Genomic DNA, 26,821 nt, shown 5'->3' on the forward strand with positions numbered 1-26,821 from the left:
CAAACAATTTTTAGAACATTGGAATTAATTGTTCTTTAAATGTTTAGGTAAAATCTTTTTCTAAATCTCTAACCCTGAGTTTCCTTTTTTTTAGGGAGCTAATTTAAGACTTATTTAATTTTTTTTCCTAAAAGAGGTATATTTAAATATTCTATTTCTTTTTCTGTTAATCTGGGCAATTTGTATTTTTGTAAATATTCATCTAATTCACTTAAATTGTGGGTTTTGTTGACATAAAGTTAAGGAAAACAGCTCCTAATTGTTCTAATTCCATCTTCATTGGTTGTATATGCACCCTTTTCATTTTTGATATTGGTAATTAGACTTTCTTTTCTTAAATTAACCAGTAATTTATTTTGTTTGTTTTCATAAAATCTGTTCTCAGTTTTATATATTACTTCAATATTTAACTTATAAATTTATTAATTTCTCCTTTAATTTTTAAGTTTTTTAGTTTGGTGTTTACTTGGGGATTTAAATTTTATTGTTTTTCTAGTTTTTTTTAATTGCTTCAATTATTTAGAAGCTCAATTTTTTGTCTGTTTTTTTCTCTTTTTTATGTAAATTTTTAGAGATAAATTTTCCAATAAGTACCACTTTGGATGCACATCACAAATTTGCTATATTGTCTCACTATTGGGATTATCTTTAATGAAATTGTTGATTGTTTCTATAATTTGTTCTTTGACCCACTCATTCTTTAGAATTAGTTTCTAATTAATTTTTAATCTATGCTTCAAAATCAGTTTATTGAAGATAATTTCTTATTGAATTATAGTCCAAAAAAGGTGCACTTAATATTTCTGCTTTTCTGCACTTGTGAGGGTTTTATGCCCTAATACATAGTCAGATTTTATGAATGTGCCATGTATAACAGATAAATAGGTATGCTCTTTTCTATTCCTAGTCAATATTCTCCAAGTCCTATCATATCTAGCTTTTCTGAAATTCTATTAATTTTCTTCACTTCTTTCTTTTCTGTTTTATGGTTAGATTTATCAAGGTCTGAGGGAGAGAAAAATAGAAGACCCTATTAATATAGTTTTGTTGTCTAATACTTCCTGTAATTTATTTAACATTTGCTTTAAAATTTGGATGCTAAGACTTTTGGTGCATATATGTATTGGGCACTAATGCTAATTTATTATTTATGGTATCTTTAAGCCAAATATAGTTTCCTTGAGCATCACTTTTAATTAGATCTATTTTTGCTTTTGCTTTGTCTGACATCATGACTGTTATCCTGCCTTTTAAAATTTCAGGCAACGCATACAAATTCTGCTTCAATTTTGTGTTTTTGCTTCAAATGTTTCAAACAAAATAATTATTGGATTCTGGTTTCTAATTCATACTGTTATCCTCTTCTGTTTTATGGCTGAGTTCAATGCATTCATTCAATTATGATTACTAATTGTGTATTTCCCTCCACCTCATTTTCTTATATTTACCCTTCTGTTTTTCATCCTGTCCACTCCTCAAAGTCTGTTTTCCTTCTGATCATTACCTTCTTTAATCAACGTTCCTGCTTATCACCTCTCTCTGCTTTCTCCTGGCCCCTTCTCTTCCTATTTCCCTGCTAGCCAAGATAAATTTCTATACCTAGCTGTGTCAGTATATATACTTTTCCCTCCTCGAATCAGTTCAGATGAGAGGTTCAAGTATTACCCACTCCCCTCACCATTATCCTCTTCATTGTAAAAATTCTTCCTTGCTTCCCTTTTATGAGATAATTTTTTTCATTTATGTTCTCCCTTTCCTCTTCTCCAATTGAATCCCTCTTTTCACCCCTTCATTTCTCTTAACATAATGGCCTTACACCCATTCTTTTTGTCAAAGTAGATTCCTTTTAACTGTCTTAATGCTGGTAATGTTGTTAGAGATTACATGTCTCATCTTCCCATATGGGAATATAAATAATTTTACCTTATTAGATCCCTTAAGATTTCTCTCATGTTTATCTTTTAATGCTTCTCTTGAGTATTGTTTGAATGTCAAATTTTCTATTTTTTTCATTAGAAATGCTTGAAGGTCCTTTACTTTATTAAATATCCCCTCTTCTCCTGTAGGATAATACTCAGTTCTGCTGCACAGGTTATTCTTGAAGAAAAAAAAAAGTTTTGTTGCATAAAGAATATCATATTCTAAGCCCTCCACCACTTTATAGTGTTAGCTGCTGAATCTTGGATGATCCTGACTGTGGCTGCATGGCATTTGTATATTTTCAGGGGTTTTTTCCTGGCTATTTGCAATATTTTCTCCTTGGCCTGAAAGCTCTGAAATTTGGCTATAGCTTTTTGAGAGTTTTTATTTTGCGATGTATTTCAGGAGGTCACTGGTGGGCTTTTTCAATTTCTACTTTGTCCTTTGGTTCTAAGATATCTGCACAATTTTCTTTTATAATTTTGTGAAATATGTTATCTGAACTTATATAATCAAGTCTTTCAAGTAGTCCAATAATTATTAAATTATTTTTTCTTAATCTGTTTTCTAGGTCAGTTGTTTTTTCCAATGAGATATTTAACATTTTCTTTTGTTTGTCATGATTTTCTTGTATAACATGCTACTTCCACAATCTGCTGTGCACCATTCTCCCCCCTCACTTTAAGGTTCACAGATTTCTCTGTCTTCTTGAGTTGTCCTGGGCTGTCCCAGATGGTCTTTCTCCTTTGCCAAGGCAAACTCCCTTATATGCCAGTCCATTATCTCCCTCTATCATCCCCGCTCTCACTGATCTTCAACCTTTCCCTGTCCACTGGATGTCCCCACACATGACCCTGTCTTTCCCATCCTCTTCTCACTTAATCCATATCTGCTGCCTATCATCCCACATTTGCAGCTACACTTCTTGAGAAGACCATCCAAAACAAGCATCTCCACTACTCCTCTCACTATACTTAACTCTCTACATTAGTTGAATTTTAACTCATTATTTAACTTTAAAGTTAGCAATGATTTTTTAATAGCCAAATCCTATGATTTTTCACCCTTCATCCTTTTTGACATTTCTGCACCCTATACTGTTGATCACCACTTTCTTGATATTGTTTTCCCTCTGCTCTCTCCTGATTCTTCTTTGTGCTGGGTTTTTCGGCTATTTTGCTAGGTCTTCATCTAGGTCTGGCCCATTGACCACAAGTATCCCTTTTCTTTTCCCTCTAAACTAAATAGTTTGACTTGGTAATCTCATCAGCTCCCATGGAATTAATTACTATCTCTATGCTAATGCTTTTCAAAACTACCTATTCAGCCCTACCCTCTCTACAATCTTCTAGATTTCCATTTACACTGGTTTTAGGATATCTCAAACTGGATGTCCAACACACACATTAAACTCAACATGTCCAAAACTGAACTCATCATTCCTCCAAAATACTCCCCTTACCAAACTCTCTCACCCCACCCATAATCCAGACCTGTCAATAACAGCTTTGTAACATCTCTCAAATATGTCTCTTTTCTCTTCTGATTTGGTGACCATCTTGGTTCAGAGGGTCTCATCTCTTCAGACCAGGACTATTGCAATAGCTGCTAGTGGGTCTGCCTGCCACAATTTTCTCCCCTTTCTAGTTCATCCTCCACTCAGCTACCAAAGTGATTTTGCTAAAGTGCAGGTCTAATCACGCCACTTACCCAATTCAACAAACTCCAAGCTTCTTCTTACCTCTGGAATCAAATATAAAATACTCTATTTTGCCTTCAAAATTGGTCTAACACCTTAGTCTCTTTTCCCCTACTAGGACTCTTCAATTCAGTAACACTGGTCTTGCTGTTCTCTAAAAAATGCTTGGCCCCCCAATTCTCAGCATTCTCATCACCTATGCCTTGTGCACAGGATGCTTTCCCTTTTCATCTCTGCTTTCTGGATACACTGGCTTCCTTCAAGTCCCACCACTTAAAATTTTAGCTACTATAGGCTTTCACAATCTCTCTCAGTACTATTGCCTTTCCTCTGTTCATTATTTTTCCTAATCATTATGTATATAGTTCATCCGCAAATAATCATTTGCATATTGTCTCCTCTATTAGATGAGCTCCTCTATAGCAAGAACAGTCTTTTATCTTTCTTTGTATCCCTAGTGCTTAGAACAGTGACTGGCACACAATAGACACAATAAAAGTCTGCTAACTAATACCAACCTGGTACAATTTAATATTAACTTAAGATATTTATTATGAGAGAAGAACATAGCAAATTTCAATAGATTCTAAAACAGGAGCCAAAAAACACACATATACTCACATTACAAAAAAAAAAAAATGTGCACATGTACACATATATCTTTTCCACTAAAAGAATAAAATGTCAAGATGTGTTTAATTATTACCTAATTGATCCACTATTAGGGTTCTGCAATGATGAGGTAAATTAAATTACATTTGCTAAATAATAAATCATAATTTTTATATACAAGATTAATGAAGTAAAATTTTGTTTTGCAGAACTTTGCAGAAATTGGGTTTTTTGTTTGTTTTTTTGTTTTGCTAAGACAATTGGAGGTAAGTGACTTGACTAGGGTCACAAAGTTAGGAAGTGTTAAATGTCTGAGGTCAAATTTGAACTCAGGTCCTCCTGACTTCAGGGCTGGTGCTCTATCCACACTACACACCACCCAGTTGCCCCTCAGAAATTGTTTTCTTAAGAATTTTTTAAATAGTCAACTTAATTAGGGGAAAAGAAAATTTTTTCCTCACACTTTATTAATAACTACTTTTCAGCATACTTTTTAATAATACCTGTATTTTAGGAAATATCTGCAGTTTCTGACATTGAACATGATAGAAACAAAAAATATTGGGTCAAACTTAGCAAGCAATCTTTTTTGTGATTCATACCATCCAATTTATCATCCAAACCTGACCCTGCTAGCTGTTATCTATTATTTCTTAGGTCACTCTTCTTTCCTTGCCTTCCTACCACCTGCTCTCATGATAGAATTAACATACATACTGATGGTCTTTCACCTAACTTTCCAGTTTTTCAACCTACTTAATTTCCATAACTTACTTCTTCACTTTACCTCAGAGATACATGCTAAAATACCCTGTTCACAAACTCTAAAATTCCTTTATCTTATAATTTTATCACCCTTATCTTTCTTTATGCCTTCTGACCCCTTCCAACTCTGTTCTTTGTCCTCACCACAGAGGTCCTCCCATGCCCACAACCCTATGTTCTTTCTCAGATTATCACTCTGTATTTGTTATATTCTCCTCTCCTATATCTTGATTCTTTTGATGAAACAATTCTACTCTATTTTTCATTCTTGAATCTCTTTCCTCATTGTCCTATCACCAATTATTCCTTGTCAAATACCATCATTCACTTTGCTCCTATTCACACAGTATTGAACAAAGATGGCAGAAACCACAGAATTTTTTAAATTGGTCACAAATGTAACACAGCAAATATTTTATTTCTCCCTAAATGATTTTTCTACCCCAAATCTGATGACTGTTCCAGATCTTGACACTCAAGCCTCTTATAGAACCACTGTTTCTAAGGACTTTATCACTTCAGCAGGAGAAAAAAAAAGAGGCCATTTGCTAAGAACTTTATTCTTCTTGTCCTTATTTCACACTATTCAGTTATTTTATTTTTTTTTGCCATCTTTTCTGTCATTCAAGTCTTGGATGGAACAGTGATCCTCCTGACAAAAGACAATCCCTCTGCATATACCACTGGTCCCATCTTCTAATTTCTTCAGCAAATTGCCTGTACTTTGTAACGACCGTGCTAGCACCCAGTACACTCCAGAATCAGCCCCAGTCAGGATAAGCAAATGTCCGTTTTTATTCTTGGTCTATGGAAAGGATGGGAGCAGATTGTCCACAACTGCTTTCTCCCTCGTTCACCACCGAGAGTGTGTGGCTAGTCTTACTCCACCCCCTAGTCCCTCCTACAATCCTCTACTCACCAATCATTGAGCCAGTACAGATAGTGGAAAGGACCATTTTCCAAGCACATGCCCACAGAGTATTGTCCAATCAGTAGTTAGCTCAAGAGCTCAGCAGTCCCGACCTCAGTGCATCAACCCAATAGTTTCAGCCCTCTACAGTACTTAGCCCAATTCTCTGTCTTCAATCTTTCCTGTTTAGTGACTCCTTCCAATTTCCCTACAATCATGTCTGTCTCCCCTATCATTAAAAAAATAAAACAAATTCTTCATTTGATTTTACTATCCCTGCTAACTCTTCTCAAACTTTTGAAACCTGTGTTTACCATGTCACCTGGCTTCCAATTTTTTCATTTAACTCAACTGCCCTGTTCAAAGGTACCAGTAATCTCTTTGCCAAATCTCAAGGAACAGCAAGTAGAGCAGCTTTGCTCAATCAGGGAGTGTGAGGAGATTGGATGCACGAGAAGGGGCCAGATAATGGAGTTAAGTAACATAGAACTTGATATATTTTCTCAATCATGCTTCTTGATCCCTTTGGAGAACTTGGGACTGTTGATCACACTCTCCTTTCTCTACCACACATTCTCTTGGTCATTCTGTTCTGACCACTCCTCAATCTCCTTTGCAGGCTGCTCCTCCTGGTCACAGCCATAATGGATGTACTCCATAGCTCTACCTTGATTCTATTTTCTTTTTTTCTATATTATCTCCTTTAATTTTACCAGTTCCTTTGGGTTCAATTATCATCTCTATGCAGGTGGATCTAAGATCTATATAGGAAGAAGATGTTTCTCTCCCAAGCTGCAGTCCTGTAGCAATACCTGACTTTTAGACATCTCAAGTATCTTATTTCAAGATATCTTCCACCTTGCTACAATTAATTTTTCCTAAATGTGGCTCTGACCATGCTATCTTCCTTTTCAATGAACTCCAGGATCATTATCAAGATCAAACAAAAAGTTCTATGGCACAGAAAGCTCTTCATAACATAGTTCTCTTTCCATTCTCTTTACACTTGATCTCACTCCTCCTAGTCCATGATCCAGCAAAGTTGATCTATTCAAATAGGACATTTATATCTCCTGTATTTGGTTGTACCTTTGCATTGACTATTCTCATTTGCTTATAATATTCCTCCTTCTTACCTCTGTCTTATATTTTCCTTGACTTTCTTCACAAGATACAGTCCAAATCCTACCCTTTTTCAGGAGGCTTTTTCTAATTCTTGTTTCTCTCTAATCTCAGGTACTTTCTTCTCTCAGTTTACCTTCCATTTATTCAGTACCTTGTATGGTACATTACAACTTACCCTGAAAGTACTTGGTTATTTATTTACAGTCTCCTCCATTAGAATGTATGCTCAATGAAGTCGGGAATTGTGTTTTTACTTTTTTGTGTGTCTCCAGGGCTTAGTATAGTACCTGCAACTTTATGGAGTTTGTTCTTTTCTTTTCTTTTGGTTGAGCCAAAAAGGCTTATACCAAAGGCAACATACTAATAATTTGCTATCAACTAGCATTAATACCAGTTGTTAGTTTAAACATTTAATAAATGCTTATTCACTGGTTCACTGACACCAGGGTGGGATTACAAATGGCTTCATGAAGAAAGAACCTAAAACTAGATTTTAAAGAATTGTTAAGAATTTAACAGGTCCAGAGAAGTGGTGAAAACATTCTAATATAGTGAGTAGTGAGAGCAAAAGATTCAAAGTAAGAAAATGAGAGCATAATCAGAGCTGAAGCATAAGACAGGTGAGAGAAAAGATGTTTTAAAGCTACAAAGATAGGATGGTGCCAGATTCTAGAGGATTCTGAATGTCACGCAACAGAATATGGATTTTACTCAGCAGACAATAAAGTATCAACTAAAATTTTTGAACACAACAGTGATATGATCAAATCTATGCATAAAGAGAATGTCAAATATAAGTATGAAAAATGAATTAGGAAGAAAAGAACACACATAGGTGATAAGAAGCTTAACTATGATGGTGGCAAAAGGAATCAAAATTCCTTTTTGAGGATACTATATGGCTCCTACAAAAAAGTTGGTGTTTCATACCAACAAAATTATGTTCAGTTCAAAACAATTATGATGTATCATGCTAGAAATGAATAGATCATTGTAGATTTAAAATCTGGTCCATGTACCTCTAGTATTCAGGAAATCAGAATTTTAGGAAGAAGATGATTCTAATTTGAATTGTGATTTTGCTGGCATTAGAACACAACAAAAATTGTGCTAAATCAAGTAAGTCAATAAACACTTATTAATTATCTAATATATGTCAGGCATTATGCTAACTGCTGGGGATACAAAAAGAGACAGAAGAGAAGTCTCTATCCTTGAGGAGCTCACAATATGCAACTATAATAAAGAAAATAAGCTATGAATATAATAAAATTATTTTGAAGTAATCAACAGGGGAAGGCAGTAGAATTAAGAGAGCTTGGAAAAGTTTCCCAGAAGGTGGGAATTTAGTTGGAACTTCAGGAAAGCCAGAAGGTGGAGATGAAGAGGGGAGCATTTCAGGCAAAGAGAACTGCTAGTGAACACACCTGAAATTTCTTGCTGGAATTCCAGCAAGGAAGCCAATGTTACTGAATCACAGTGTGTATGTGTGAAGGACTGGGGGGAAAAGATAAAAGAAAACTAAGAGAGAGTAGATATCTAGGTTAAAAAGGGCTTTGAATGCCAAAAAGGGTTTTGCAGTTGAACCTGGACATGAGAGGAAGCCACTGGAGTTAAACGGACCTATGTTTGGCAGCCCAATGACTAGACTGAAGTGGAAAGACACTCAAGGCAGGAGACCCACCAGCAGGCTATTGTAGAAATCCATGAGTGAAGAGTTGAAGGCCTAAACCAGGGTGGTGTGAGTATCATAGGAGTGAAGAGGGCATAGCGAGAGATATTGCAAAGGTGAAATCAATAGGCTTTGGCAAGAGATTAGGTATGGGAGGGTGAGAGAAGTTAAAGATGACACATAGACTCTGTGAGCCTACAGGACCTTGAGGGATGGTGCTGCCCTTGACAGTAAAAAGGAAGTTTGGAAGGGAAAGGAAAATTTTGGAGGGAAGGATAACAAAGTCAACTTGGGATAATTATTACACTACATTTAGAAATAGTTTACTTAAATATAAAAAAAGGAAGACAAGTAACATCATTTTCAGATTTATGAAAAATAAATTTATTACATAACACCTTGTTTTTAACAATGTTCAATTTTTTCCTCAGAATACTTGCGTCATTCATGTAAAATAGTTTGATACAGTACGTTGTATGTTATAGTTTTTTTTTTCCTCATAAATTCTAAGGCTCTCCTACTCCTTTCTCCTTTGCTGAAGTAAGGGCACCCTAAGTAACGTGCGAACAAGAAAGAAAAGTAAATGAACAAAAATTTAATTCCACTACACCAAGTCAGCTCTGAAAATCAGGACAAAATATCTGAATGGATGCCGCACCTTTTAAAAGGAAGTTATCACCTCATGCTTTTTCATCTCAAAGCATGCTCACAATCAGCAACACCAACAGAAAAAATAAAACACTGTCTATGACAATCTTTTTAGTTTGTTTGCTAAACCAAACAGATTTATATCAATGACAACATACTTATTTACTATCGAATAGCAGCTTTAATACCAGTCAAGTCATCGATTTAAAAAACAAAAAACAAATTCATAGGTTGGAAATTAATCTTTGGGAGTTCTGAAATCTGCTGGAAAAATTGCGTGGCTTTATGTACTTTGAAAAAAATGTACTAATTTTGTTGGTCAAAAACACTGATCATGTGGAAAATGAATCAACCCATTGAAAAGACTAAAAAGAAATATATATCAAAATAATCTCAATCTGAATCTTGATTATTTTGTTGGTTTTTGTTGTTGTTAACATATACTGTTTGTTTCAAGTACCAGTTAAAGGATTTTGCGTACTATTGGTCAGATAATGTTACATCGAGAATTCACCACATACAACAAGGAATGCCTGCCCCTAGCACATTTCACAGCTTCAACTGCTACAGACTGTCACTGAAAAAATGCATTGGTCAGTCTGAACCATGTCAAGTAAACTATGGAAGTAGCATATCCACAACACAAACTGTGCTAGCACTTTCTTTTCAAGTCTAACTCCAAAACAGGTAACATTTGCAAGCCACTACTCCAATCTGTGAAAAGTGGTAGAACTTGGCTATTGGACATTTTGAAGGTGTGGTTGTACAGTACATTCGCATGGCCCATACCAGGTTCCAGGCAGAGAGCTGCATGGTCAGTCCTGCAGCATTAGCAACAGTGCATTGACATTATTCAGATGCAGCTCAGTACCGGTGTGTCTGATGTGAGTACTGTGGAGGCTGCTGGGAGGTAGTTGAATATCCCATGCTGCTCTGTGGCTGTGATGTGCTTGGTCCAGGGTTGGGATAGGCAGCATGTGGATTGGAACGCTAGGAAAGAAGGCAAAAGGCAAAAGGAATGAGTAAAGTGAGTAAGTAATATGCAGTTGTCATACCCTAAAATGATACTGCTCACGGATTCTCAATGAAATGGGTTCACAAATCTCTGCTGAATCAAGGGTTTAGAAATGACTTTTAATACTAGTATTAATATTTTGCAACTTATGCGTTAGATCTCCTTTTTGGATTCATTAAACACAGTTTGTCAGAGATTTTAAAAGCCTCCACTACAAGGTAATGCATTATTAGTGAACAATGACAATGGTCAAAGACAAGGCATCCCTGATTACCCCCTCCCCCCTTCAACTCTTGGATGCTCCTTCTTTGTTGTGTTTCCAAAGTATTGGACCCCAAGAAGTTTTACTTTTATCATTATTCATAACTATCCTACCCTCCATGGTCCAGAACTTTTAAGTTCCTCTTGCTGAATTCAATCTCGCCCTCTGCTTCAATACTTCTATACCTATTCTTTGTACATACATATTACTGTGCCGGCCTGTCTCCCACTCTTCCATATTCTCCTAGTTCATCAATTTGTTCTGTCTCTTCTTCCTTTCCTTCAGAATCCTGGCCTGATGGTCAGTACAAACACTTTGCTCTGCCTACCCCTAATCCTGGGTTTCTATCAGCCCTACCATTATTTGTTCCTACTTACATGCTGCTAAACATTTGCTAAAAAAAAGTTACACCACACTGATGACTAACTTGACAAAATAATTTTTACCTGTTTACCTTTAGAACTTATTATTGCACACTGGCCTGCCACATCTCCTTTATTTTTGCCTCATGGACTTCAAGCTTCCTTCCAAGCACAGAACAATTGCTGCTTCCTACAAGAGGCTTGTCCTGGATCCCCAGCTGAAAATAATCTCTACATATTAAAATTATCTTGTATTTATATTTTATGTATTTCACTTTAATTTCTTTGTATATACACTGTTACCCTCCTATAAGATATAAGGGCTGGGACTATTTAGCTTGTACCTTACTTATTCTCTTAATACTCAAATGAATTATCATCTTGGTGATATAGATTCAAAATCATAAGGGGTTTAATAAATGTCTGTTGAATTGATTTGAACTAAATTCTTAATTTTTATTTTAACTTAATACTTTGAACATTAGAGACATTTTTAATATGTACAAAACTTATTTCTTATCCAGATCAACCCAAGATAATAAACAAAAGGAGAAAAATAAATCTGACACTAGGATGGAAGATACAATGATGAACAAAATTTCTCATTGAGGACAGGAACTACTTCATATTTATCTTAATATTGCCAAATCTAGCAAAGTTCATGACACATAAAAAATACTAAATGAATACTTGTTGAAAAGATGATATATGCAGAAGCAATTTATTTTGCTTTGATATACTTTTTTCATTTATAAATTTTATTTTGTTAAATTATTTACAAATGTAAAATGATATATTGGAAAGATAAGGGGGTGATGATAAGGCAGAATATGTTAGATTTAGTAACTACAAATAGAAAAACAGAAACAACAAAATTAGTATTTTTGACAGTGCACCTGAGTGATGGGATTTTATTTTCCTATTCTACTATAAAAAAAAGCTTAGCCATAAAACACTCTGCTTTAAAGAATATTTTACAATATCATTTTAAATTTTGACAATAGTTCCCTAGATTTATAAAAAATTCAGATAAAATTTTTCCCCTCAAAATTAACCAACAGAGAAAAACACTGAAGGGTAAGATTAATAAAAGCCTTCTCTTCTAAACAATGCTTTTTAGAGGTTGTAGCATTGCTTTGACTTCTTTCCAAGATAATCAATTTAGTAAGGTATAAAGACATTTTTGAGCCAAATAAAGGTGAAAAATGTATCCATCTAGGCAGGGTGAAGGGGAAGAAGAATTAAGCTGTCTTTTGTTGTTAGACCATATATAATCAAATTATTACCCTAAAGCATAATGGAAGTAGAGTTATACTTTCTGTCTTAACCCAGATAGTAGTTTTTGTCCAACAACTCTCCTTTATTGCAGTTCTGATACCTCCAAAATCAACATCCTAATTCTTAAATAAATGCTAGACATTTTCTTCCACATGAAGATTGAGTTTCCAAGGACTACCAGATAGTGAACCCAATTTGTTAATTAGAATGAACAGGAAAGAAAATGATTCTGAAAACAAATCTTAAGAGAAAATGATTACAAGTCATCTAAATAGAAAACATGCCAATACCTAGGCAGATAGGAGGTACAGGGGATAGAATAGTAGGTTTAGAATTCAATATGTTCAAAAATGCTCTAAGACATTTCCCAGCTGTATGACCTCGAGACAAGTCATTTAAATTTTGTCTACCTCAAGGATAAAATAGTGATAATAGTATCTACCTAATAGCTTCTGTGAAGATCAAATGAAATAATATTTGTAAAGTGCTTATTAGTCCAGTGCCTGTCACATCCCATATGGATAAGGAAAATGTTTAAATGACATAAATATATAGTATGGAAAATTTATAATGATTTAGTTGCTTCTATTTCACAAAACAACCTTATTATGAACCTTGTAATTTTAATTTGAAATACCTGATAGTCTGAGGTCATGATCAGTCCACCTGAGGTAGTGGTAGGAGGAACAACTCTCACTTTTTTCAATGGGGGTCCCTGTGCATGACTGCTGTCTTGATTCCCTGGATGACCAGTTCCATTAGTATGGTTATTGCCCTGCTGCTGCTGCTGGTTCTTCTCAATTGGTTAAAAAAAAAAAAATTTCAACTCAGAAGGAGAACAAAACTCAAGATGTAAAAGATTAGGGGGAATAATACAATAAAATGAGGTATAAATTGTACTTCAATATTTACTTTGTCTCCCTTGTCATCAGGTTCTTCTTCTGTTAAAAATTCACGTTTAGGATAAGGGATCTGGCAACCTGCAAAAACACTAGCCACAAGAAAACAAACAGTTACTGTCTTTTTATAGATGGGATCAAAGTTCCTGTGCCCTATATGGGGAAAACTGGACTAAACAGTTACTTTTAGATGCCTCATTTAATTATTTTCTTCCTTAACTATTTTTATAGAAAAGATTGTAACATATTCTCAATGAAACAGTGGCTAACAGTTTTTTTCTTGTATTGATATTGTTATCACCATAGCAGCTATGGTATCTGAGCAAGGAAAGACTGCTATTGAACTAGCAAAAATATTTTATTGGCTCTTCTAATATTAAATTCCAATCATTTTGTATTTAAAAAAAAAAAACACTCACTTTTTATTACTTAAGGAATAAAAGGAAAAAAAGTTTTATTTCACACTTTCAAGAAACTTTCAGGTAACTAAGAAACAATTTGAATCTTTATTTCCAAATACTAAAATTACTGTAAGTAGTTTGGAGAATCTAATAAAAAATAAAACCAGCAGTCTCAACAAGAATTGGAAAATTTGAACCAATTTTCTTCCTGTCACCATTAACTTCCCTCTTCTCTAGATAATATTAGAAATTGTCACCCAAATATGGTTCAGGTGTATCATTATATAGATAAGATTATCTTTAAAATGTTTGTTGAACTGAATTGAACTCCACACTTTTTGGCCACTTTTAAAACAAAAGATGAGATAGGGAAATGTGAACTAATTAGTAAATGGCACTTGGCATTCCAGAACAGAGAGCTGGGACTTCGGGCCTTAAGCAGAAGTCTGAGAAGATCTATAGCATGAATAATCAACCTGTCAGTGAATAACAGGATTAGTGCTATGACTAATGGGATCAAAGTTTCATAAAGAAAGGGATTAACAAAAATGCCATTTAACTTTAAACCCTTCAAATGGCATCTTGGTCATTAGTGCTCATTTTTAACTTGTCGGAAATCAAGTCTTTCCTTTCTGGCCATCCTGCAAGTGGCTACTGGAGAAGGGTGACTAGGAGAACATACATGAAAACCTTTACTTATCATGCTGATAAGGATAATAAATAAATCACTTACTCTGATGTAGGAAGTGGATCTTCTAAGAAATAAGGATCCTGCATAGCCTGTTCTGAGGTAATTCGCTTTATTGGGTCCATAGTAAGCAACTTCTGAAGCTGAAACCAAAAGTCACAAAAGAATTGAATATATTGCTCTGAACTTTATGAAGACTTATGACTAGACAACCTGTCTTTCAGTAAACAAAATCATTCAAAGTTAATATAACAAAATTCACAAGCTATCAATCCAGTGCAATTTCAAATAATGAGAAGTACACTCAACTGGGAGTCTGGAGGCAAGGATCTAACATGAACTCTTCATACATACTAGCTGCTGCTGTGGTTGTTCAGTCAAATCTGACTCTTCAAGACCCCGTGGACCACAGTATATCAGGCTCTTCTATCTTCCACTCTCTTTCCAAATTCATCTTCATTGTTTTCATGACACTGTTCATTTCATTGTCTGTTGTCCCCTCTTTCTTTTGTCTTCAATCTTTACCACATCATCATTTTCAATGAATCCTGTTTTATCATTATGTGGCCAAAGCATTGAAGCTTTAAATTCAATATTTGATCTTTCATTGAATAGCCTGAACTAATTTCTTGAAGTACTGATTGATTTGATATCCATACCTTTCAAGAGACTCTCAAACATCTTCTCTAGCACCACAATTCAAAAGCATCAGTTCTGTGGAGCTCAACTTTCCTTAGAGCCCCACTGTAATTGCCATACATTACTACTGGAAAAACCAAAACTTGGAGCGTATCACCTTATCAGCAAAGTGATATCTCTGCTTTTTATTATGCTGTACAAATCTGCCATAGCTTTCCTTCTAAAAAGCAAATGTCTTTTAATTTTATGGCTGCAGTCACCATCTACAGTGATCTGTGAGCCCAAGAATATAAAATCGGATACCGTTTCCATTTTTTCCTCCTTATATTTGTCAGGAAGTGATGAGACCAGTTGTCCAGATCTTAGATTTTTTTTTTTTGATGTTAAGCTTCAAGCCAGCTTTTATTTACACTCTTTCCTCTTTCACTCTCATCTAAAAGGTTCTCAACTCTACTTCGCTTTCTGCCTTGAGAGTGGTTTTGTCTATATATCTGAGATTGTTGATATTTTTCCTAGCAACCTTATTCTGACTTTTGAGTTATCAACCTCACATTTCACACATATATGCATATATATGCACATAAGCTGATTAAATAAAATGAGAATATATAGTCTTGTTGAACTCCTTTTCCAATCTTAAAAATTAGTTGTTCCATGTTTGGTTCTGACTGTTGCTTCTTAACCCACATACAGTTTGCTCAAAAGAAAACTAGGATGATCTAGTACTTCCATCTCTTCGAGGACTTGCCACATTTTATTGTGATCTACACAAAGACTTTAGTCAGTAAAACAGAAGTAGATTTTTAAAAAAATTCCTTTTCTTCCTTCACAATCCAGGGAGTATAGGCAATTTAGTCTCTAGTTTGTCTGATTCTTGAAAAACTAGCAAGCACTTCTGGTAATTCTCAATTCACATACTATTGAAGCCTAGTTTGTAGAAGCTTAAGCATAACCTTAATGGTTACATAAACATAATTGTTCAATAATTTGAGCATTTTTTGAAGTAGCCCTTCTTTAGGATTTCTCATCTGCAAAATGAATGGATTAGATTAAATGATCTCTGAGCTCCCTAAAAATTAGGAAATTCTTTGAAAATACATATACTCACATGACTACCATTTTCTCAAACATCCTAAAATTTTTTAACTTTTGTATCCTTTTTTGGAAAGGAATAATGATTAGATTTTGAAATAAACTAATGTAAATCACTGACATCTGAAGGTACAAACATACTAAAAAAGTCACACATATATTAAATATTTAATAAGCTTAAGTAAAAACTGAGTTCATTAGGAAATATGTAAATAGAATATTCCTTGCATACTCAGTGATCTGTTCTATTATAATTCTGAACTAATAAACCTCACTGGCCTTGAGGTTTAATATGAGAAGATTAAAAACAACAACTTAGATTTATATAGTACCTTGTAGTCACAAAATAGTTCTAAAACACTATTATATTTCTTCTGTCATTTGATTTATGAAGCAGATAATATTACCTTTGCAGATTAAGAAATGGAGGGCCAGAAAGAAGTTACTGACCCTAAGGTTATTGTTACTTATTGTCTAAGTAAGTATCTACTGCTTAATGGCTCTGCATTAAGAAATAAATCTAAATCTTTGGACTCCAGGGCCAATATTCTTTTATACCATGTTGCCCAGTGGAGGGACTTGAAAGATATCTGAATAGACAGTTTTGATGCTAAATGCTTGCTAAAGTGCTACCATTTGATTGAATTTTTTAAAAGTTGCTATTTTAATGGATTTTATCTTCATCCTTAAGGCTGAAGAAGAAAGGTACAATAGATACAATATAACCTCTAGAGCTATTAACACAAACAGATATTAAATGCATATTTATCAAGTAATTATTAAATGTAAGACACTGTGTTAGGCTTAAAAGACATGAAAAAAATAACAGTGTTGTTAAGCAACTACTTAAAAGATGCCATAGACTAAATTAGGGTATCTTCTTTTTTTCTTTCTTTTGGGGGGCGGGAAGGAAGGGAGAAGATGGGGTTTGGTTTAGTCAGTCTCATTGAGTATCTGAGGCTCTAAGGCAATCTTTCTTTCACTTTCACATCTGCTTTACAACCAACAGTCTTAAGAGTTACTTGGGCACTGAGGAATTGAATGACTTGTCAAGGATCACAAAGATATTATGAATCAGAAGCAGAACTTGAAACCAGATTTTCTTGACCCTGAAGCTGCTATACCCTTACACTGTGCCACAATATAGAAGAGAGCACTAGCCACTTAGGGAAATCAGTAAGGGCTTCTCACAGGAGGTGATCCAATAGCTGAGCCTTAAAAGAGGCAAAGGAATCTAAGAGTCAAAAATGCATTTGGAGCAGCAAAGTTGGAGATGAAATGACAGGAAACAGCAAGGTCAATTTGGTATAAAAATGTTGACACATGAAGGAAGGAGAAAGGAAGGCGCAAAGGAGGGAAAACAGGGGAAAGTGGATCAAGGATGAAGCCTTGGAAGACATTTATACAAACTGGGTAGAAAGATTATCCAGCAAAGAAGCTTGAGGATTAAACAGGTATAAAAAGAACCAGTATTACTTGGCTAACTAAAACAGTTTAAGAACCCACAAAAATGTTTATAAAAGAACTGCAGATTGGTTTTACTTAGGATAAATGGAGTGAAAGGATCAATTCAGGTTATCACTTAATACAAACATCTCATTTCTCTCCAAGTAAGTCTCAAAGAGGCACATTTTTAGGATTCTTCTAAATCACCTTTTCAAACCAACAACAAGTTTCTCTGAAAATTCATAAACCTATCAAATATTTAAAGAACATATTCATGACCCTGCTGATTTTCTATTTTGTATAAATTTATTTAGCATTTTGAATCTAACTCTAAACATGTCACAATAATCTATTGTTGAAATCAAAATATACTGGTACTATGGAAAGTAAGAAAAGCAGCTTGAAATGTTGACAAGATATAATCATTATATTATTACTGTTGTTGTTGTTAGAAATATTTACTAACTACTGATTGTATAAAATATTTAGGAATCTATCTGCCAAGGGAAAATCAGAAACTTTATGAGCAAAACTACAAAACACTTTCCATACAAATTAAGTCTGATCTAACCAACTGGAAAAATATTAAATGCTCTTGGTTTGGGCGAGCAAATATAATAAATATGACAATACTACCTAAACTAATCTATTTATTTAGCGCTATACCAATCAGACCTCCATTTTGATGACCTAGAAAAAATAACAACAAAGTTCATATGGAAAACAAAAGGTCAAGAATTTTAAGGGAATTAATGAAAAAAAAAATCAAATGAAGATAGCCTAGCTGTACCAGATCTAAAATTATAAAGCAGCGGTTACTAAAACCATCTGGTGGCTAAGAAATAGACTAGTTGATCAATGAAATAGGTTAGGTTCAAAGGACAAAACAGCCAATAACTTTAATAATCTAGTGTTTGAAAAACCCAAAGACCCCAGTTTTTGGGATAAGAATGCATTATTTGACAAAAATTGCTGGGAAAATTGGAAATTAGTATGGCAGAAACTAGGCATTACCCACACTTAACAACATACACCAAGATAAGGTCAAAATGGGTTCATGACCTAGGCATAAAGAATGAGATTATAAATAAATTGGAAGAGCATAGGATAGTTTATCTCTCAGACCTGTGGAAGAGGAAGGAATTTATGACCAAGGAAGAACCAGAGATCACTACTGACTACAAAATAGAAAATTTTGATTATATCAAATTGAAAAGTTTTTGTACAAACAAAACTAATGCAGACAAGATTAGAAGGGAAACAATAAACTGGGAAAATATTTTTACAGTCAAAGGCTCTGATAAAGGCCTCATTTCCAAAACATATAGAGAATTGACTCTAATTTATAAGAAATCAAGCCATTCTCTAATTGATAGTCAAAGGATATGAACAGAAAATTCTCAGACAAAGAAATTGAAACTATTTCTAGCCATATGAAAATATGCTCCAAATCATTATTAATCAGAGAAATGCAAATTAAGACAACTCTGAGATACCACTACACACCTGTCAGATTGGCTAGAATGACAGGAAAAAATAATGATGAATGTTGGAGGGGATGTGGGAAAACAGGGACACTGATACATTGTTGGTGGATTTGTGAACACATCCAGCCATTCTGGAGAACAATTGGGAACTATGCTCAAAAAGTTATCAAACTGTGCATACCCTTTGATCCAGCAGTGCTACTACTGGGCTTACACTCCAAAAAGATACTAAAGAAGGGAAAGGGACCTGTATGTGCCAAAATGTTTGTGGCAGCCCTGTTTGTAGTGGCTAGAAACTGGAAAATGAATGGATGCCCATCAATTGGAGAATGGCTGGGTAAATTGTGGTATATGAATGTTATGGAATATTATTGTTCTGTAAGAAATGACCAGCAGGATGAATACAGAGAGGACTGGAGAGACTTACATGAACTGATGTTAAGTGAAATGAGCAGAATCAGGAGATCATTATATACCTTGATAACGATATTGTATGAGGATGTATTCTGATGGAAGTGGATTTCTTCGACAAAGAGATCTAACTCAGTTTCAACTGATCAAAGATGGACAGAAGTAGCTACACCCAAAGAAAGAATACTGGGAAATGAATGTAAACTGCTTGTATTTTTGTTTTTCTTCCCAGTTTATTTTTACCTTCTGAATCCAATTCTCCCTGTGCAACAAGAGAACTGTTCAGTTCTGCACACATATATTGTAACTAGGATATACTGTAACCTATTTAACATGTATAGGACTGCTTGCCTTCTGGAGGAGGGGAAAAATCGGAACAGAAGTGAGTACAAGGGACAATGTTGTAAAAAATTACCCTGGCATGGGTTCTGTCAATAAAAAGTTATTAAACTTAAAAAAAAAAAAAAAGAAAGAAAGAAACATTTACTAAATAAGCATGAAAAATGAAGCCACATTTAAAATTTTCAAGAATTGCATGTACTACTTATTGAACTGTTAAGGACCATGTATTAGCAGAGTGTATAAAAATAAATTAGAAAATAAAAAAAAAAAACAAACCAAGCTGTCTTCCAAAGATTTCTTTTTGCATTTCAAAAAGCATACTTTTCAAACCCAGTTGTGCAACATTTTTGTATCAATGTGACAAAATTTCTATTGGTAACAAAATGCACTGTCAAATATGGAATCAGCAGAAAAAGTACATTATAACTTCATCATGAATGACTATTCTATTTCATAGATTTACTTTTGTTATAAGTCAAATTCTACATACAGAGTGAATCAATGAATCTTTCATTATAATACTGAAATTTCATAACATTGTCATTCTTGTTCTCCAATAGAATAATTATACTAGGGTTCAACTGTACTTTTAACATGCTTTAAACAATTCTTCAAAGTGCTTAACTGGAAAACAAAGAAAACAATAAAAATATTTGAGTTATTATTAATTGGAAATTTATATAAAATAGTCAAACTCTGATTTGTTAAACAGTCTGATAAGCTAGGAGTAAGTGCACTCAACATGTGCTGCACTACAGTGTACCTGTAGTATATACAGGTGAGCTCCTCTTCTAACAGACTAGCCCCATGCTGAACCAATCATTTATTATACACTAAATAAGTTTCATTATGATTGCCATTAATCAGGGCTTACCATTGTGGTATATGAATGTTATGGAATATTATTGTTCTGTAAGAAATGACCAGCAGGATGAATACAGAGAGGACTGGCGAGACTTACATGAACTGATGCTAAGTGAAATGAGCAGAACCAGGAGATCATTATACACTTTGACAATGATATTGTATGAGGACATATTTTGATGGAAGTGGATTTCTTTGACAAAGAGACCTAACTGAGTTTCAATTGATAAATGACGGACAGAAGCAGCTACACCCAAAGAAAGAACATTGGGAAACGAATGTGATCTATCTGCATTTTTGTTTTTCTTCCCGGGTTATTTATACCTTCTGAATCCAATTCTCCCTATGCAACAAGAGAACTGTTCGGTTCTGCAAACATATATTGTATCTAGGATATACTGCAACATATCCAACATATAAAGGACTGCTTGCCATCTAGGGGAGGGGGTGGAGGGAGGGAGGGGAAAAAAATTGGAACAGAAACAAGTGCAAAGGATAATGTTGTAAAAAAAAAAAAAAAATTACCCTGGCATGGATTCTGTCAATATAAAGTAATTATTAAATAAAAATTAAAAAAAAAAAATCAGGGCTTACCAAGTGGAATGCTTTACTGTCTGGTTTAACTTTATGTTTTTCCATATATTTGATAAGGCTGCAGTTGGTATATCTGAAAGAGAAACACTATAAGATGTAGAATCATATCAGACTTAAGTTGAGATTCATTTTACATAAAACCCCTAATTTATTCTTGATTACTAATTATGACACATATGTAAAAAATGTAAAAAAAAATGTTAAAAAAAAAAAAATCTTTACATGTAAAGATTAACATCATCTTCTCACAAGAGGAGATCCATTTTGGGTTGGATCTCCAGCAGCCACTGTCAGGTGGCTCCCATGTAATCCAACAGCTTTCCCATGTATTCCAACAAAATTCAAATTTAGATTTCATCCAATATCTCTTTCAATCATCTTTTAGTGAATGTGGCTGATTAGATATATTATTCTTTAATTGAGGTGAAAATATATAATATATAGTGAATCACTATTTGAATACTTAATTTTAAACTAAAACCCTTAGGATTTTCAAACCTATTTTTAAAAATGTATCTGTTTGGTAACTAAGTTAAAAGGTAGTAGTATGCCACATAACATTACCCCTAATCAGCATTATTAATATTTAATAGCAAGTATTTACATTTTGAAAGTTTGAAAATACTTTACAAATACCATCTAATTTTATTTTCACAACATTTCAAGATAAATGCAGATAGGGAAACAGCCAGACAGAGATTAAGTAACTTGCCCAGGATCATACATACTAGTAAGTGTCTGAAACCAGATTTGAATTTGAGTCTTCCTGATTTCACATCTAACTCTTTATCCATTGAACCACCCATTTGCCAACCAAAAAATATCAGAAACAAACTCCAATAAAAACTTAACACTCTAACACTTTTGGACCAAACTTTTTATAACACTGTTCTATGGCACAAATTGCCCTTTATAATATTGTCTTTATTTGTAATTATATTTTCATTTGACCAACTAATTATGTCAGTTAGAATATATATGTATATATATATAAATTATTAGAACACAATATTTTCCTTATATGAATAATAAATGGGCAAGAACTATGTTGTTCATTATTCACTGAGCACAAATTATTATTTGTATGAATGAGTAGTTAATAAGTTTAGCTTTTTAAAATTTTTTAATTAAAAAATTTTACATGCATCAAAGTAGCAGCTATACATATATGAGAGAAATCTTTTCCATTCTCATATATCAAGATTTTCTCATTGTAATTGTAATTAGAGAAACAAAGACAATAACCATTTGTTGTTGGAATCTTTACAAACTGCTAACTCATTAGAGTTGATAGATTATTGATCTGCTCGTATAAAGAAGATGTTTTGGGCCAGAACCTGAAACGAGGTACTAAGTAGAACAAATTGATACAAAGCTTGTGTTTTCACCTTTACTCATTGGAGTTCATAATTTGTCAAAAATCAAAAGGAAATTAATCTTGTGTTGGGTGATGTCAGGCCTCACACAGAAATTATAAAACGAATAGGACTTCATATAAAACAAAAAGCATGCAACAAAATGCATTTTCTTTGACTTACGTATTTCTTCGGAAATCTTTCATTAAGGTTGAATGTTCAGGCATCTTTTTTATATCTTCCCAATCTTTATCTGTGAAGTACATTCATTAATTTTATATTGCCCAACTTCCTATTATTAGTGCACAAAATATTGGCCAACCTATTTTAACATGTCACTCCAATATTGATTATGGCATAATTAGTCTAATTTTACTTTTTGAACTAAACTTTGCTGGTCCTATCTGTAATTTTCTCAAAGATAACTGAAAGTTACTCCTTCCCTTATATATCTTTTAAAACTATTAACAGGCTTTTTCCATAACGCTCATGCTCAAAAATCTAGAGCTGGAAGGGACCCCATTTTAACATCAGGAAAGTGAGGCCAGAAAATTAGTTTATATGTATAATAAGTGACAGAGCCAGATCTTGAAATCAGAGTTTCTAATGATCTGGCCTTGTTTCTTTATTTCATTTTTTTATCACATGTTTCTTCACAGCATTATAAGTAATTATTAAGTGAATGTAATATAACTTACTCATATGAATTTTACTTTTAGAATCAATTAAAATTATTGATAATTTCTTGGGTGAAGAAAATTTTATTACCTAGAATATGACTAATTATGTAGAGCAGAATTCCCAAGTAAGAAAGCATGCTTTTCTTCTAAGGTTTAAGTTGCCTGTGACTATTCAAATTCTAATTTTACTTCAAGGCCTAACTCATATCTTATCCAGGCTTTCTTCTGTAATTAATCCTGGACTATAGCATTTTCTGCCCTCTAAAAAATTATAATCTGTGCCACACAATAATTTTGCACTTAATTATATAAATTATCTTGTGTTCATCATGCTGAAAGACTATATGGTACCCATATTAAGCGACAAAAAGCCAGCCTCAAGAAGTGAGTCCAAGTCTAGCCTATGACATAGACTGGATGTATGATCCTGGGCAATTTGTTTAATATGTCTCAGTACTCCAGGCCTCTCTAAGTCTACATATTATGAAGCCTTTGCTGATCTGAATTGATAGAAGTTTCATTATTGGCAAGGTTTTTATACCAATTAAATAACAATAATGATCCCTTATATCAAAAAATAAATCCATTCTTTTGGGAGAAAAACTTTGTAAATGTTCTCTAGTTATTCCATATATAGGTCTTATTTTTTCAAATGGACCCTCATTTTTTTTTTAAAATAAAAGCACCTTGGCAAATTTCTGAGCACTTATCATAGTTGTTTATATTTATTACTGCTCCCTTTCCCTCTGAAAAACTAGATAGGATAAACTTATAGATGCAGTAAAGAATTTAGAGACAGGAAACCTTAACCCTAGCCCCAACTCTGCTTGGGACTTTCTATAGAATCAAGAGTAAGTACAATTTCTCCTCTGAAAAGAAAAATGAAAAATCATATGTCCATTATGTCTTATATGAAGTGGGGAAACAGACTACAGAAAAGGACATATTTCAAAGAAAGACAATATATAAATAGTTCAATGGTTATTTACTGCACCCTAACATTAGAAAATATGAAAGTACAACTCAAGATCTCTCTTTGAGGTAGTCTTGAAATACATGAGCTTTAATATATCCTTTTCCTAATGGAACCCCAAACTGCAACAATTCCCTTATTATTCCATTAACAACAGGATCTTTAAACAAATAAGATCTTAAAAGTATTTTGTTATTTTTCAAACATAAAACAGTATCCCTATTCTTTCTACAAATTCAGGTCACCATTAATATGTAAAATAAATTCATATAATGGGTGCATATAAATTTGTGCAACCTTTTAAACAAAAGATTCTATACAAACATCTTTTATGCTTTACTTAGTTCTATCCTTTATTTTAAAAAATACATCTTTTCAAATGCTGATATGTAAAATTAAATAAGAGTGATAAAAAACAATATGTACCTGCAGGAAATCCCATTACATTGAATATTCTGTCCAGCTGGTCATGGTGATAAGGATTACTAGTTTTGATGTCCTCTTGTCGACAGTGAAATATTGGTTCTGAAGTTAGTAGCTCTGCAAATATACACCCTATAGCCCAAATATCTTTAAGGGAAAAAAAAAAGAAAGAGAAAAAGGAAAAAGAAAAAGAAAAGGAAAGGAGGAAAATAAAGTGGATCTTTCCAAAAGAAAATGCATTGTGGGGGGAAGGGGGGGAAATGTTTGGAGGGGTGAATGGAGAAAGGGGGAGGATTTTTTTTTTTTTTAAAGGAAAGCATATTCACTCCTAAACAATCAACTTATGGGCAATAAGTACCATGAAATTACATTAATTTTAAACTCCTCATTTTAAATACTGTTGTCCCACTTCTTTCCCACCTAGTAGCTTTATTCTAAGTTTCAGTCTAAATTTAGAATAGTTGAGTGAAGTTATTTATGCTCAAAACAAAATCACATGCATAAAATTGGATTCAAGGTCCCTTATATCAGAAGTGATAACTGAAAATAAAACAAAATTAAAATTAAACAATACTTTTTTGAAACAGAGAGGCAGGGAACATAAGTATGATAAAATAATCATGCTATTTTTTTCTCCTTGCTAATTTTAAAAATTCAGTAATTGCTCAGCCATTAATCCTAATTAGTAAATTTCTACTGCCAGTAAAAAAAAAAAAAAAAAAAAAGACAACTTCCAACTTCAAAAACTTATTGAAACAGCATTCCTGTTCTCAAAGAGCAAATAGCACTTCAAAGTGTTCCTTTCAAGTTACAGTTGTATCTCAACCTGTAAGCTGCTTTTTAGTATCAGTGAAAATGGCAACATAATCACTATTTGAAAAGGCTGGTCAAAATAACTAATCTCTTTTTATACTGTAAACTCATTTTGCAAAATTCAAAATATATATTTATTTTCTTATTGCCTCATGTTTAAAATCTACTTACCAGAATTATTCATCATTGAAAAAATTTCTGAAACCCAAATAGGAAAAAAAGATGGACTGACTTAATCCTTTTAAAAAAAATAATGAAAAATGGCAGGTAATATATGATCCACTCTACACACAACAGATACACAACAAATTTGGGAAAATTTTATTATTTTGGCCAATATATATGCAAAATTAAAATATATATATATATATTCAGATGCAAATCAAAGAAGGGAGAAAATTTTTTAAAGTTTATTTTCAAGTAAATTAACTGTATTAATTGTAGCCCAGTATAAAATTTGTAAAGACATTCAAAAGCAACTCTAAGATCATCAGAACCAAAAATTAATTGTATTGCCATCCTCAGCAAGGCTGAATTTGGAAGGGAATGAATTATCATCTACCTGTTCTTGAAAGAAAACCTATCACTGATGCAAAAATGTTATATTTGATATGAACCCAGATTTATATTTCTCAGTGATAAATGAATTTCTTAGTTCTTGCATTTCACACCCCAAAACCACCAAGCTCAGTCAACATTTTAAAATAAAAACATCCTTGGTAAAGTTAAGTACTATGTTTTGGACATTTATCTATGAAGAATTTTTTTTCTAATAACATAAATTCAAAGATACTCTAAATTTACCAATTTTTTTTTTTTACTAAGAAATTGTCAGATACCAGTTTATACTGCAATTCTACACAAAAATAACTTATGATAGTCTTAAAAATCAATTAAGAAATACAATGATGCCATAGAATATAGTTGCATAAAATAAAAGCAGATGGGACTCTTTTTCTTTTTTAACACAACACATTAGAATCTTGCTCCAAATTCTAGGAGACATAGAAGAGACATCAGAATAAGTAGGACTACTTAAGAATGTGGCTTGACAGATAAAAGCAAATATGTAGGGGGATAATAAAAAGTAGGCAAATGGAAAGGGGAGAGGATACTGATTTGTTCCAAGCCCCAGATTACCTATGTAGCTTTCTTCTCAACATATACCCCACTTTCAGTATCTTCTGTCTTGTATACTAATATGAGATCATTTTTTTATCCACATTATTTTGCCCATTTCATTCTCCACTCAAAATTTTTTAGGAATTTCCTATCAATATGCAAATTAAATTCAAAAGCTTCAACCATGGTCTTAAAAATAATTTACTTAAGTAGCTTACTGTACCTAATTCCTCTCATCCCACAGACTCTTTGGTCTATGTTGTCAAACATGTATGTACAGTTCCTATTTATGACTTTCTATGTGTTTTTCCTTGTATCAATGTG

At 33.4% G+C, this 26,821-nt stretch overlaps 1 protein-coding gene across 3 annotated transcripts in view; it reads right to left on the bottom strand.

The window, feature by feature from the left end:
* The window catches only part of CDK8 (cyclin dependent kinase 8), a 175,948-nt gene that overhangs the window by 37,580 nt on the left and 111,547 nt on the right, over positions 1-26,821 (bottom strand). Inside the window, exons 7-13 of one of the 3 annotated variants that reach the window (XR_007952062.1) lie at positions 24,566-24,709; positions 22,670-22,739; positions 21,132-21,204; positions 14,302-14,399; positions 13,181-13,259; positions 12,906-13,064; positions 10,141-10,341 (exon numbers count right to left, since the gene is read on the bottom strand). Coding sequence is in view for 2 of the 3 variants with exons in the window: in XM_051986553.1 (XP_051842513.1) it covers positions 10,216-10,341; positions 12,906-13,064; positions 13,181-13,259; positions 14,302-14,399; positions 21,132-21,204; positions 22,670-22,739; positions 24,566-24,709 (749 nt within the window). In the remaining variant the exon portion in view is untranslated. Of the gene's footprint in view, positions 1-9,063; positions 10,342-12,905; positions 13,065-13,180; positions 13,260-14,301; positions 14,400-21,131; positions 21,205-22,669; positions 22,740-24,565; positions 24,710-26,821 lie in introns of those variants that run through there. The other 2 variants (XM_051986554.1, XM_051986553.1) reach the window with 2 other exon arrangements.

The sequence above is a fragment of the Antechinus flavipes genome, chromosome 3, assembly GCF_016432865.1.
Source record: "Antechinus flavipes isolate AdamAnt ecotype Samford, QLD, Australia chromosome 3, AdamAnt_v2, whole genome shotgun sequence".
Taxonomy (NCBI): Eukaryota; Metazoa; Chordata; class Mammalia; order Dasyuromorphia; family Dasyuridae; genus Antechinus; species Antechinus flavipes.